At 46.7% G+C, this 13,126-nt stretch overlaps 1 protein-coding gene across 1 annotated transcript; it reads right to left on the reverse strand.

Annotated features, from left to right (window-relative positions):
• Positions 1 to 3,715: 3,715 nt before the first annotated feature.
• Positions 3,716 to 8,274, reverse strand: LOC147412731 (serine/threonine-protein kinase PAK 3-like). Its single transcript, XM_086481081.1, has 5 exons — positions 8,150 to 8,274; positions 7,140 to 7,257; positions 6,189 to 6,288; positions 5,560 to 5,756; positions 3,716 to 3,775 (listed from the first exon to the last, which is right to left on the reverse strand). The coding sequence occupies exons 1-5, from the start codon at positions 8,272 to 8,274 to the stop codon at positions 3,716 to 3,718; spliced, it is 600 nt and encodes a 199-aa protein (XP_086337207.1).
• Positions 8,275 to 13,126: the final 4,852 nt, after the last annotated feature.

Raw genomic sequence — 13,126 nt, forward strand, 5'->3', positions numbered from 1 at the left:
AGACCGTATTTTTCACCACAATATTCATCGAGGGACAAAGTAAGAGATTAATCACCTACTCCAGTTCCATTCCTCCCCTCCTATTAAGAACCGATTTGGTTGCTCATCTACCTTCACATTCAGACTTAAAAACTCTCTTGCCTTTTGCTTTCTCTCTCTCTCACGCGCAGAGTACTCCAAAATTCACTCGCTGAGTTTTCACCCCTACACCCAGTTCAATTCAACAGATCATTCTGCACGGAGAAAAGGAATTCCCCAACAGTCCTGAAGAACACCACCATAACTGAAGTCCAAAATCTACCTTCTCTTTGTTCTGCTTATCGCTACGCTCACGAACAGCCGCTTCTTTCACCGATGAAAGCCAGCAAAACCCTTTAAGTGCCTTCACAGTCAGACTGACAGAACTGCAAATGTAACTCCACTGAATCAAACCCTCGGCTCCGCTGTCCGGTTACAACAAGCAATTGGTGAAAACTGGAGTGCAAGCAGTACGGAACAGCCCACCTTCTCTTCTCCCCTCACCCCTTCAGGAACGCACCCACCCTTCGCTCTGCAGCACTTCATGTCTACAGAATGGGCCTCAACTCCTGCGCACCTCCTAGTTGTGACTTCTTTCACCTTTGCTGTTATTCGGGAGTGGCACCAGCATGTGAGGCCTCTACCAGATCTCCTTTTTTCCCCTCCTGTTCGAGTTCTTCAAAGGTCTTCCAATGCAAACGAGCTTGATTTTGTCATGTTTTAGCTTTCTTCTAGGTTGGGAGAGGTTGCCATTGTGCATTTCAATAGGCTTCTCCGACATTCTCATTCACCACTGACATTATCTTCAAAACAGCCCCTACCTACTAAGTCACCAAGTTCACTAGAAGATGATTATGAAGACTCCTTTATCCATATTCTAACGACTCAACTGACACAGCACAGGGGGAGTGGTAACCTTCTCAAGCACTGGAGCAGGCTGCCCAGGGAGGTGGCTGAGTCACCAGCCCTGGAGGCATTTGGCTGAGAGAACTGGGGTTGCTCAGCCTGGAGAGGAGAAGAGGCCGGGGAGTCCTTGCAGCCACCTTCCAGTGCTGAAAGGGGCTTATCCGGAAGATGGGGACAGACTTTTTAGCGGGGCCTGTCGCAATAGGACAAGGGGTAACGGTTTTAAACTATAAGAAGGCAGATTCAGACTAGATATGGGGAAGAAATTTTTTACCGTGAGGGTGGTGAAACACTGGCACCGGCTGCCCAGAGAGGTGGCAGAAGCCCCATCCCTGGAGACATCCAAGGTCAGGCTGGATGCGGCTCTGAGCAACCTGATGCAGCTAAAGATGTCCCTGCTCACTGCAGGGGGGCTGCACTGGATGGCCTCTAATGGTCCCTTCCAGCCCAAACCACTGTAGGATTCCACTTGTTTTTCAGCTGAAAAGCACCGAGAGTGGAGACTAACACGAGGGGGCTCCATCTGATGCCTTCGAGTTCAGCTGATGACAAAACCAGGACACAGCGCAGCTCTTTCACCTGCAGCCGCTTCGCGTTTTATCGGCAGAAGGTCCTGGGCAGACCCTCGCCTGCCCACGTCCACCTCCAGGCAGCAGCTCAAAAAGGCCTGAAACTCAGCACACAGTTGCTCGGGGTTCTGCAGCTCTGGTGTCCTGTTGGTCACTATCAGATCCATCGCCTAGAGAGACAAGAAACACGAGACTCCACCTGTTTCTTTCTTACCCAGAGCTGCTCATAGGGAGCCTGTTTTTTAAGGTCCAGTCTCCAGGGCCAGTTTCTTCCCTGGCAGAGGGTTAGAGATGATTTTTCTATACCTACAAAACAAACCCCGATGCAGCCACAGCTACTCCAACATCAACGTGATCTTGCCTTGACAGCTGATTGCAGTGGCTGACCTCATTAGTAGGAACTACATCAGCAAAAGCACAGTTTGCTTCTCCATGCATCGACACCAGCTTTCCTGGCTATTTTAAAGAGTGAATTCGGGCCAGCTGTATTATTTCAAAGGATGATTACATAAAATGCATCCCTGCAGTGCTCACTGCTCCCTAAAGTACAGCTTCCTTAAAACAAACCTAGTCCAGATTTTTGCTCTATTCTAGATAGAAATGGTAAATGGATGAAATAAAAACTAGATCCATCAGCTTATTCCTTGGATAAACAGAAGCATTTGGAACCTCATTTCCAACACAGACATGTAAGCTGTATGCACAATTTTATTAGGAAGAAAAAACACTATTGGGCAGACAGGAGCCACCTGCAAATACGTCAGCAGTCTCCAAATTCCAGATCAGCAAGTCTTCCTGACAGACCTCAGGCCAAGGAATTAGAACAGAATTTTGCAAAACATGGGGCGAGCATTATCCGGGGCAGTTCACTTGGAACCAAGGTCTTACATGCTGAGAAGCTGGACAGATGAGTTCATTCTGCTTTTGTAAGACGTTCTTTAGAAACGCAAGACAAATGTTTTGAACTGTTTGCACCTAAACTTGCAGAATATGTCCCAAATATACAGCAATAATAATGGAAATAGGCCTAGGAGTCTTCCATACAAATGTCCGCCATGACAAGAACAGCTCTGCGCTACTGGCATTTAAAGAGACGGTGGCCAAAGGGACTTTGCTCTTATCCTCTTAAACACAGAGGAAAAATTCCAGGCCTAAAAAGGCAAATGAACTATCCTAGAGTAAAAACAATAAAAGGAAGTTTCTCTACTTTTCCCACAACAGAAGTGTCACAAAATCAGTCCTGTCCTGTCCCTCTGCAGCTGCCCTCAGGCACCGGGCACAGCGGTGAGCCGGAGGGCCTGTCCTCACTGCGGTTAAATGGTGCTGCCCCAGGGACGTCCCTTCTCCTGCGATAAAGGAACACAGCACCCATGCCAGCCTTGGGAATTTTATTCCGGCTCCATTCACCTGGCTGTGAAACAGGAGTGCCAGGACAAAGGGAGCTCTTTCAGCTGCTCTTTTCTTCACAGAACTCCAATCAGCAGAGTCATCTGTAGCTGGGTACTGCACCTTTTAAACAGTTCTACGACCACAGAAAAAGATCTAGGGGAAGCTGAAGCACCTTCTTGCCGTGTCTCTTTTGCTTTCCTGTGATCCAGCTGGCAGAGAAAAGCAAGGACAGTACAAAGGAAAGAAGTGTTTGCAGTAGCTGCAAAGGGGCAATAAGCTCATGGATTTCTTTAACGTACCAAGAAAGAAGAATGGATTTGGCATACAGCTGCAGTCTGTGAAAATGAGACCCTAAAGTTATCCAGGGCACCCAGATACATGACGGAACAACATATGGATGATTTAGAAGCCTGAAACTGTAGAAGATTCACAGCATTTGGAAAATATGTTATAGGTTTGAAGAAAATTGATGCAGTGTGGTTAATAAAGGAAAAAGCAAACAGAAATGCCTGGGATTTGGTTTGTTGGGTTTTCTTAAAACTGAAACTGGGGAGGTCCGACCGGCATTTCAAAGGGCATTTATCGCACCAGTATTTGTCCCTCAGGCCCCAGGCATACGCCTGGTGGAAGGAAATCACAGTGAGAGAAAACAAACACCGTCACAGAAATATCCAGGCCACTCTTGGCTGGAAAATGGTTCATTCCTGTGAGTTCTGCATCGGCTGGGAAGAACTTGAGCGACAGGGGATGCGTTTGCTCTGCACATGGAAAACAACAAACGCATCGACATTAAGCCTGGTTTTAACTCTACGATTAATGATCCTTTAATGCCCTTATAGTATATTTCGGTATTTCAATCCATGTCGGTAATGGAAGCTGCTGCGTGCCTTGCACTATTGAAACACGCAAAGTTTGAAAGAGCATCCTTTGGTTTCCAGGCTTCGCAGAACTCCCTGGATGGGGTCTAAATGTGACTATTAAACCCAACACCTACTGTGTGCCATCAGCTAAAACCTGACCTGCAAACACAGGCCTTGCTTATCAGCTCTCCTGTCTGGATGCAGCTGAGAGCTCTCGCTGCACTCTGTGATTCCACACAACAGCAGAGGGATCCTGTCCCTGTTGGGGATGATTCACCTTCATAAAACCAGCTGGGAACTGGGGAACTTCAGGCGGTCCATCACAAGCTGTTCACTGTTCCCAGCTCAGGGGCAACAGCCCCTGCCCAAGAGCCCAGGAAGTGAACACAGACGGGACCAACTCCAGGTGCCTGATTTTAACCTCCTGCAGTTTTACTCAGGCACCTGAAGACACCGTGAAGCTCTGAGTGCTCAAGCTGATCTCAACTCCCGCAGCAGACGAGGCATGTATGAAGAAAAAGAGCATCTCAAATAATCTGGGCAAGGGCAGGAATGGCTGAATGTGAATTTGATCAGAGATAAGAAATCCAGTTCCCTTCCTCACAGTCGACCTGAAGCTTCTCGAGGAGCCCTAATTAACAGTTGAGGTTAATGAAGCTTGGAATTTTCAGCCTGCAAACCAGGGACACAGGCCTACTGCCACCCTGCCAGCTGTGCTGCACTCAGCTGACTCAGCATCAGGCTGAACCCAAACCTGTTTGCTTCTTCTCCCCCCTCACGAGGTGGCACAGCGCACGCTGCTCCTTCTGTGTGCACTGGAACGAAAAACCTTGGGGCACCTACCAAACCAAAAGAAGTCTTCCAAGAAAACTCAGGAACCTTTGTTCAGAGTGGAGGATTGACACTGGTGTAGCTGTTGTATTCCTTTCTTAAGTAGCCTGCCAGGGGGTATGTCCTGATCCTTCTGCTGTTTCTTCTCTCAGCCTGCAGCACGCACTCTGGGTGCTGTAGAGTAGGGAGAGTGCAGCCTTACTGCTGTGAGAAAAGCTACGCATCATGCTCTATTTTAATTCCAGCCTTAACAAAAATTCTGTGTCTATACACATGGGTCACAATTAATTTCCTCATAAATTCCTGCATCCCTATTAGGAATTAACTGTGCAGCATCTAAGTTTGTTCCAGCTACCAGTCATGAGGTTTTATCTTTATATACATTCCTCCACTATTACACACCCATTTGGGATAAGAGCTGGTCATTTCATGTTAAGAAATGAGGATGAAGCTGAAAAGTTCAAATCATTAAAAATACATTCATTTACTACAAGTTTCTGTGCTAAAACACATTTTCAGGAAGTTATTTGCTAATGAGTAATTATGGCATTTCTATAAGCAGTGACACCTCCTGAAAGGCTCAGGTAAGCCATCGGCACTGACCCGTTTGAAAAGACTTCTCTGCCTGCAGACACAGCTGGAATGCTTTTCAGAAAAACTCCCCAACTGGAGAAACTTGCCGCTGAAAAATCGCTGTCACTCAGAGATACAGCTCAAAGAGAGTTCAAAAAACATACACGGTATTTCAAGCCCCGTTGAAGGCAGAAATGGCATGTTTCTGAACTGGATACAAGTCACTGCTCTTTAGAGGTTCTCCCCTTGACGTCACCAAAGCTACAGTAGATGCTGCTGTGCTCCCTGACAGCTTTAGAAGTGGCCCATGGGGGAACTAGTTCCAGCTGATGCGGCTCGGGTTTTGTCTCATGGGGGACTAAACACAGGATAGATTTGAAAGACACTGGTATCTGATTTTATGTGCACCTTACCCTGAGAGGATCTTCACTAAAGTAAGGAGGTTCTCCATCCACCATCTCTATAGCCATGACCCCAGGCGACCAGATGTCCACCTTGGGGCCATAGGCTTCTTTCCTCACCACTTCTGGTGCCATCCAGTATGGAGTCCCGAGCATTGTGCTCCGTCGACTCTGCTCAGGGCTGAGCCGAGCACAGAAGCCAAAATCAGCTGAGGAGAAAAACAAGTGGTGTTAAAGGCAGCTTGAATTAGGAAAGCGAGCAAAAGAAATCCCCACTCTATACCTGAGAACACGGTGTGGAATCTACCTGGAAAAGCTGCCATGCTCTGTTTACTCAGTGCTGTAGCCACGGAAATACTGATTTGGCCACTTAATAACACCCCTCAAGTTTTCTGCAGTGGCTTTTATTGACTTGAACCGTTAGACTGTAACTGCCTCCCTCTGGAAGGGCCACACACAAACCCAAGACACTCTTCACACCTTTCTCCTTTCTGTGCCTCTCTGTAGGTTGGAACTGTGCTCGGAGCTGGCAGCAGTGGTCAGCGCACTGCCACAGGAATCCCTTCTGGGGAACTGGCTGTCAGTCAAAAGCAGCCCCGTGCCACAGCCTGGGAAGGCTGCGCCTGACCAGGAATACCCACCCAATTTGACAGACCTGTCCATGCCAAGTAGAATGCTGTTGCTTTTGATGTCCCTGTGAATCACTTGCTTTAAATGAAGGAAACCCAGGGCTTGAAGGCACTGATACGTAAAAAACAAACATGAGGGTAAAAATTAATGACCTGATTTCACCACACAAGAAAGGAAATGCCTCTAAAAGATTTAATTTCTAGATTAATTGTGAGTAACGCCCAAATATTGCGCTGTCCAGAGGAATAGCTTGGTGCTTCAACTTACTATTAAAGTAATAACTTTCCAAATAAAGGCTTATCAGGTTTGGAAAGAGAAATGTCCATTACTGTCACAGACTAGCCCCTGAAAGCACAGGCAGGATGGCTGCTGCCCAATCAGTGTGCTATCTCCATCCGTATGACAAACTATGTTTTGCCAAAAATGAGAAAGTCCCTTCCTTCGGTTTGAAGTGGATCACTGTTGGGTGGGAGGTTGCAGGACAAAGATTTTATTGTCAGGCTCTATAGCAGGTTTGGAAATAGCACCTTAGTCATTTTTCAGAAGCAAATGCCATTTTGGGTGGAATGCTATCCTTTTAAGCTGAGGACTCTGACAAATGAGTCTCTATTTTTCTTTGCTGTTCTTTTAAAAATCTGCCACCAGCATGTTTGCTTTTACAGGCAAGGAATGCAGTACAGACATGCTCCAGGCACGTGTTTAAAGAGGTAGAGCTGAGAAGAGTAAAAAAAGAAAAAAAAAAAAAAGAAAAGATAACACAGTAACAGTGTTTCAGAGTGTAATGACAGAGGACAGTAAGTGCAGCGATACTGGCAGGCAGTTCACTTAAGGTGCCCTTTCTTCTCCATATCATAAAGCAACGCAGAAACAAAGCTCTCAAGATGAAATCCCTCATGTTCTTACCACCTGTTCACCAGTACCATCCCGTCCAAGGAAGAGGAAGCACACGCGGGATCCCTCACCTCCCTGCAGACAGCTGCCATCTGCTCTTCATCCATACAAAACTGGGTAACAACATCTCTTAAACAGCCACCAGCCATGTATTCCATCACCACCCGGAGCTCATCACCGACCAGGTGGCTGAAAGAAGAAAACAAGGGCACTGAGATGAACAGGCACAGCTAAATTACCTCATGGAAAAGACTGCTGGTGGCTTTTGTTTCCAGGTCATTTTCAAACGAAGACAGAATAAAATGACTAGACGTTCCTTCTAGGCTACACAGGACTTAGAATCTGTGCAGCCTAAATGAGAAAGGCATGCGAGTGAAAAATTACATGTCTTAGATGGCAAGCAAGTGAAAAATGCAGTTTACCAACAGCAAAGATAAATCTGGAACCAGGACATAGCACATCATCTGGTTCATCATCTTAACGCAAAGATTCCAGGATTAACTCCAGAAACAAGGCAACACAACTTTCATAGACATCCATGGTAGGATGGTGTGTACCACTGAGGACAGAAATTGGTCCACAGTTTGGAAAACCTTACATAAAAAACACACAGAGAGAGGAAAAAAAAATTTAAAACTGGCAAATGATGTGTTTCTGGAAACAAGAACCTAGTCTTCCTGGCATCCACAGTAATGGAAAATAGTGGGAACAGCCCAACGGAAATAATTTCTGTGAGGACTTATCAGCACTTATCATAAGACAGAGAAAATATGATCAATTTAAAAAAAAAAAGGAACAAAAAAACCCCAACAACAAAAACAACAACAAAACAACACAGAGGTAGTGAACTCATGGGCTGTTGTTTTAGTAAGACATGGCTGATGCACATTTTTAAAAACAGTCTTCAAACTATATATGCCAGAAAAGATTAACGCAGACAAAACACAATCTTCTCCCAGAAATTGTATATGAGTAGATAAATAATGAAGAGGTCAATCTTCTGCCAGAGACCAGAAGTTTTTTAATCTTTGGCTTGCAGTACGTAAATGAACATTCATGTGATAGTACCAGAACTACTTACCTGTCTAAACAGTTAACAATATTTGGATTCCTATTTTCCCTCATCACCAGGCTTTCGTTAAGAGCTCGTTCCTTTTTGTGCTGTTGTTGGAGATTCATTTGTTTTATGGCCACCTGAAATGACATTAAAAACCATTCATTTGAGCAGTCTGTGGTACGAGATCAGAATGAACACGAAGGGAGTGGGTTTGGAATGACACAGCAGAGCTCTGCCAAGCTGTCTTGTTATTAGACGTAAGAGGTCAGTAACTCACACTACAACGCCCTATTTCTTTGCTAGCTTGGGTGCTGCTTGCAGGACACATGGCCAAATACATTTTGCCTTGTAAATCTGTCAAAATGGTCTACCATTTTTAGGTCTATCTAGGTTCTTTTCAAATGGCCTTAGTGTATCACGGTATTATTATTCATGCACGCTTTCAAGCAGGAAGTGATTTTATTGCTGTGAAAACATAAAACCAGCTGGTAATGCTTTAGCAATCGTGATTTTTGATCATTATTTCAGCAATTGCTGGTGTTCTTGACTGCATAACTGAAACAAAACACAAATGCACGTTACGTGGCAAATGCTGTACTAAAAAGATTACTAAGGTTACACAAAAAGTACGACCCTAGCACTTCCTAATGCCTTGAATTTTTATTTTGCAACTCTGAATGCCATTTTTTAGCACAGTTTAGATTTGCAATTATTTTCTGGGTTAAAAAACAATAATCCATTCATCGGTATTTTATGGATACACCCAGGGTCATAAGCAGAGCTTAGGGCTTTTAGATCCCTTGCAGACCTCTGTCTCAGAGCAGCTGTAAAGTGCAGCACTGCAGGTGGATGAGACACTACCCGTGAGATTCAGATGTATCTGTTGACAGCCAGGAATGATAAATCAGAAAGCTGAAGCTGTAGCCCCAAAGAGCAAAGGGATTCTCTAAGACACCACCTTGTCTAATTATCACTAATATGACCACTTTTGCTCTGAACCGCTGTAGCCAGCCTGCCTCTGCCTCAGCCTGGCTCCTGCGCCCAGTGCCACCTTCCCCCATGCAGCCATGGGCCCTGCTCGAGCTTTTCGTCCTGGCCTCCTCGTGAGCCCGCTTCTGCCAGCCCCGTCCCTCTGGGCTCAGCCCTGCTTCCCTCCCTGCCTTCCAGCTCAGCTCCGGCCAAGGGCTCCTACAAACCCACCCCAGAAGAGCCCCCCTACCCGACACGCGCCCACTGGGGAGACGAGGCCCCGGGGCTATTTCAAGTCTGCCTCTTGCTCCCCCGTAGTCTGGCCAGCCTCCCCCTCTGCCCAGTCCTGCTCTTGACATGGCCCAAAAGAGAGCACCCCTCCGCTCTCGGGCCTGGTTTTCCAGCCAGATTTTCAGGCAGTGTTTGCCCATATTCAAAAACGTTAAGATGCCACTTTAAAGGGGCCACTACAGGGACTGTCAGTGTTAACTCTCCTTCAAGAGCTGCTTCTCAACCCCCCGGCCCCCACTTCACTGCAACCACTCCACGGGCTGTAATAGGCTGTCACCGACACTGGACCTAAACACGGCTGTATTCTTTTGGAGAGAGCTTTGGTCTTGAGATACGTCTTCTCATCTGTCAGGTGTGTGTCAACCAGCTTCAGGATGACTAAAGCACAAAACTGAGTCCTAAACACAATCTCTCCTTCATTAGGTCTTGCATCACACTTTGGAGATGAAACACCTGATGGAAAAAATGCTAAACAGTATTACTGCCTGAAGCTGTGGTTAAGGTAAATTGGGACTGAATGACGGCAGCCTTCAGAAGCGAGTGGATGCATCAATATATTCAGTAACTAAGACAGAGCTAGTGTGGCCTTCTCTGAAAGGAGAAAGTGCCCTCCTTGCGTTCTTGCTGGTTGTTAATAAGGACAAAGTGTGTCCAAAATTAAGTGACGTAACGAAGCTATTTATTCCTCACAGCAACAGGGGAATCTGTGACCACCCCTGGGGTTCTCCCGAGGCCTCTCACTGTGACAGATCTTCAGATTTTACGATCTGTATTACTAACCAATCTATGGCCAGGTCCACAAGCAGTTTTACATGCTGTAAATGTACAGAGTTAAATTGTATATCGAGACCAACATTCTCTGTAAGAGCACAACTTCATGCACAGTGGGGAACAGAGATGTAACAATTTCTAAACCAACACATTCACATTGGCAGTAAAAACTATAGTTTTTAGCAGGCCCAAAGGCTTGCTGCGATTTCTTTACAGATTTCTCTCCATTCAAATGCCCAGTCAGGGATGATGTAACATGGTAGCAGCCGGGGACCAACAGCACTGTGGAGAGCACCAACCTGTCCTCAAGACACAGTAAGTAAAAAACCAGTTCTCTTACGATGGGCCTTGGAAGCGATGGGTGAAGCATCAGCCCAAGCACAGAAAGCACCAAGGCTCTTCCTGATGCCAGGGGGACCAGGACCTCCCCCCAGGAATTCGCAGGCACCTTTTCAGGCATTAATCAACCCCTCGGTGCAATGGCTGCTGGAAAGCGGATAGCCACAGGAAGCGTTCAGTTCCTGAGGCACAGAACCACGGTGCCCTTAAAGAGCTGTCCCTGAAAAGCTGAAGACAGCAGACGAGGTACGTTGCAGGCTGACGCCAGCCTGCGCTTCAGAGGAACAGCCTTTGCAGTAAAGATCTCCTGGCGATCCGAAAGCCCATCCGCTGTTCGCACCTGGGGAGAAAGCGCTGAACCCCTGCCAAATCTGCTGGGGCTGTTGACACCTACCTCTTGTCCCGTGCTGATGTCGAGTGCGGTATAGACAGTTCCAGACGCCCCAGAAACAAAAGAGCAGCAGAGACATGAGAAGTGGTTTAGACCCTGGAAGTGAAAGCCCTGACAGGAGCTCTCTGTTGCCTGTACTGTTTCCAAAACACCTTGGTTCCTCCACTCCTTCAGCCAGCAGTGCACAGCGCAGCAGCCCACCAGCCCCCTGCCATGCAGGCTATCCAAGAGAAAATTTAGGTCCAACAGGAAGAAAAAGGGCTGATGCAAATCTCCAGAGTTCATACTAAATTCTTTTAGTCCACAACTGAAAGGCGGGGTGCATATACAGACTGGAAAATAATAGATTTCATTCTTTTCCCTTTTTCTCCAGTTTTGCGCTGTTGGGTTTTATTTTTTCCCTTTTTTTTTTCCTGTGGTGTGTTTGTGTGGGTTTTTTCCGGAGAATGTAACACGCACACAGTCTAGCTGTGCCTTCTCAGATCTCTTCTTTGGATCTATCTGCAAAACTCAGGCAACACCACGCAGTCATTCTGAGAGCCCTGAACACACGTGCCAGCCATCTGAGGAAAGGACAGTGCATCGACACTGTGTTTATTACTGAATTGTTGGTTTTCACTACCTCTGCCAGAAAAGAGAGCTGAATATCTAATCTCTGGTTGCAGTTTCTAAACTATGCCGTTATAATCCTGATCACTGAGTATTTTTTGAAAGCAAAATATTGGAAAGAAATGTTCTTGAGAAGTGTTATTTATCTGACAGCTATCAGGTTCTAAGCTGCTCTTTCAGGCAATAAAGATTTTTCTCCTTTCTTTAGCGTGGCCGTATTATTTTGAGACACACAAAAATGATTTCCCCTAAGAAAACAAGCAAACGGGTGCCAGAAACTTGAGGGACAGTAGATCTTCCAGGTCCTGCCCCTCGCTGCAGACAAGACGTTGCCAGCATCAAGTGCTCTTTGACGACGCCTTCTGACCACAGGCACCAATTCTGATCAGTACTGAGAGACAGCAGAATCTAAGCCCAGGGTCTGAACACGTTTGGAGCTTGCCCGACTTCACGCTTGATATCACACCAGCAAAATACCTGGCGCGTGCTTTTGTGTAAGCAGCTGTGACTGGACTTACCCTTGCCCGACTTGTTCAAATCGAGTGTATTTCTGCTTAGGATCTGCCACGCTCACAGTGCTCCCTGAAAGAAACAACATTAAAAATGGAGACACCCCCTTCCAGCAGATCAGAAATGCCGCCCCACTGTCTGGGGTTGGGAGCCGTTTGTAGGCAGCTGGGTGACAACAACGATACAGGCAGCTCCGCAGCACAGAGAGTCTCCACGAAGACTGATTTTTACAGTCCTCTGGAGAGTCACCCGGACAGGAAACCAAGAACTTGGAGAAACATTCACAGGAGCCGCAGATCAGAAAAGAACAAGTACCAGTGCAAGTGCTTGTTGTCTCGAAACACTAAGGACAGCTGGAACAACAGAGCCTTCATCTTCTTAGCAAGAAATAGTCTGTGCGATTCCCCAGAAGGTTTAAGACTTCTGGAGGTTAACTGCCCCTTGGGTTCTGGAATCCATTCTGATGAACAGGTGCCACTTGCAGACAGGAAGAATATTGCACAGTGTTCCCAGGAGGGGATCTTCTCAGCGTTTCAGCGGCTTGCCAAAAGAATGCTGTTATGTTTTTAGAGAACAGCGTCTCCTGTTACAAACAAGAGAGAAAAAGCATCTCAGGCAAGAAGCCAGAGAGATTGGGAACATCAAGGAGGAATGCAGATTGGGACAAAGAGGCAGTGAATGAAAAACCAGCCATGCGCTGCAGGACAGAGACAGAGGAAGGAAAAAAGAGGGGCAGGGAGCAGGACAGAGGGAGAGCAAGGAAAACCAAAGGGGCAGGTAGAATAGCAGAACAAGAGAGGGGCTTGGAAAGCAGAGAGGGACGAAGAGGGAGCAGGGGACAAGAACAGACAGAAGAAGAAAGGTACAGGGAAGCAAAAGAGTGACGCCAGTGATGGAAGGTGGGAGGGCACAGGCACAGGGAGGCACCCGGAGCACAAGAGGGGTGACACGGCCCCAAGTGTGGACGGAGGGTCGCAATCACAACAAATTTATCTACACACTTGCAGATAAGCCGGCACGTCTTTATTGCAGCGCTGGGAAGCACGGGGACAGCTCCACCCGACGGGCTTCAAAGTTACATCAAAAATTCAACATCTTATACCCTTTTTCTGCAAAGTCAG

This window comes from Leptosomus discolor, unplaced genomic scaffold, assembly GCF_034619465.1.
Source record: "Leptosomus discolor isolate bLepDis1 unplaced genomic scaffold, bLepDis1.hap2 HAP2_SCAFFOLD_54, whole genome shotgun sequence".
Classification (NCBI taxonomy): Eukaryota; Metazoa; Chordata; class Aves; order Leptosomiformes; family Leptosomidae; genus Leptosomus; species Leptosomus discolor.

Bases quoted from the DNA above. Each gene is read 5' to 3' on its own strand.
- LOC147412731 (XM_086481081.1), bottom strand. From the start codon at position 8,274: ATGTCATTTCAGGTGGCCATAAAACAAATGAATCTCCAACAACAGCAC. The intron at 7,258-8,149 runs GTAAGTAGTTCT...TTCTTCTTTCAG, and splicing joins ATTGTTAACTGTTTAGACAG to CCACCTGGTCGGTGATGAGC. The intron at 5,757-6,188 runs GTGGGTATTCCT...TTTTCTCCTCAG, and splicing joins GGACAGGTCTGTCAAATTGG to CTGATTTTGGCTTCTGTGCT.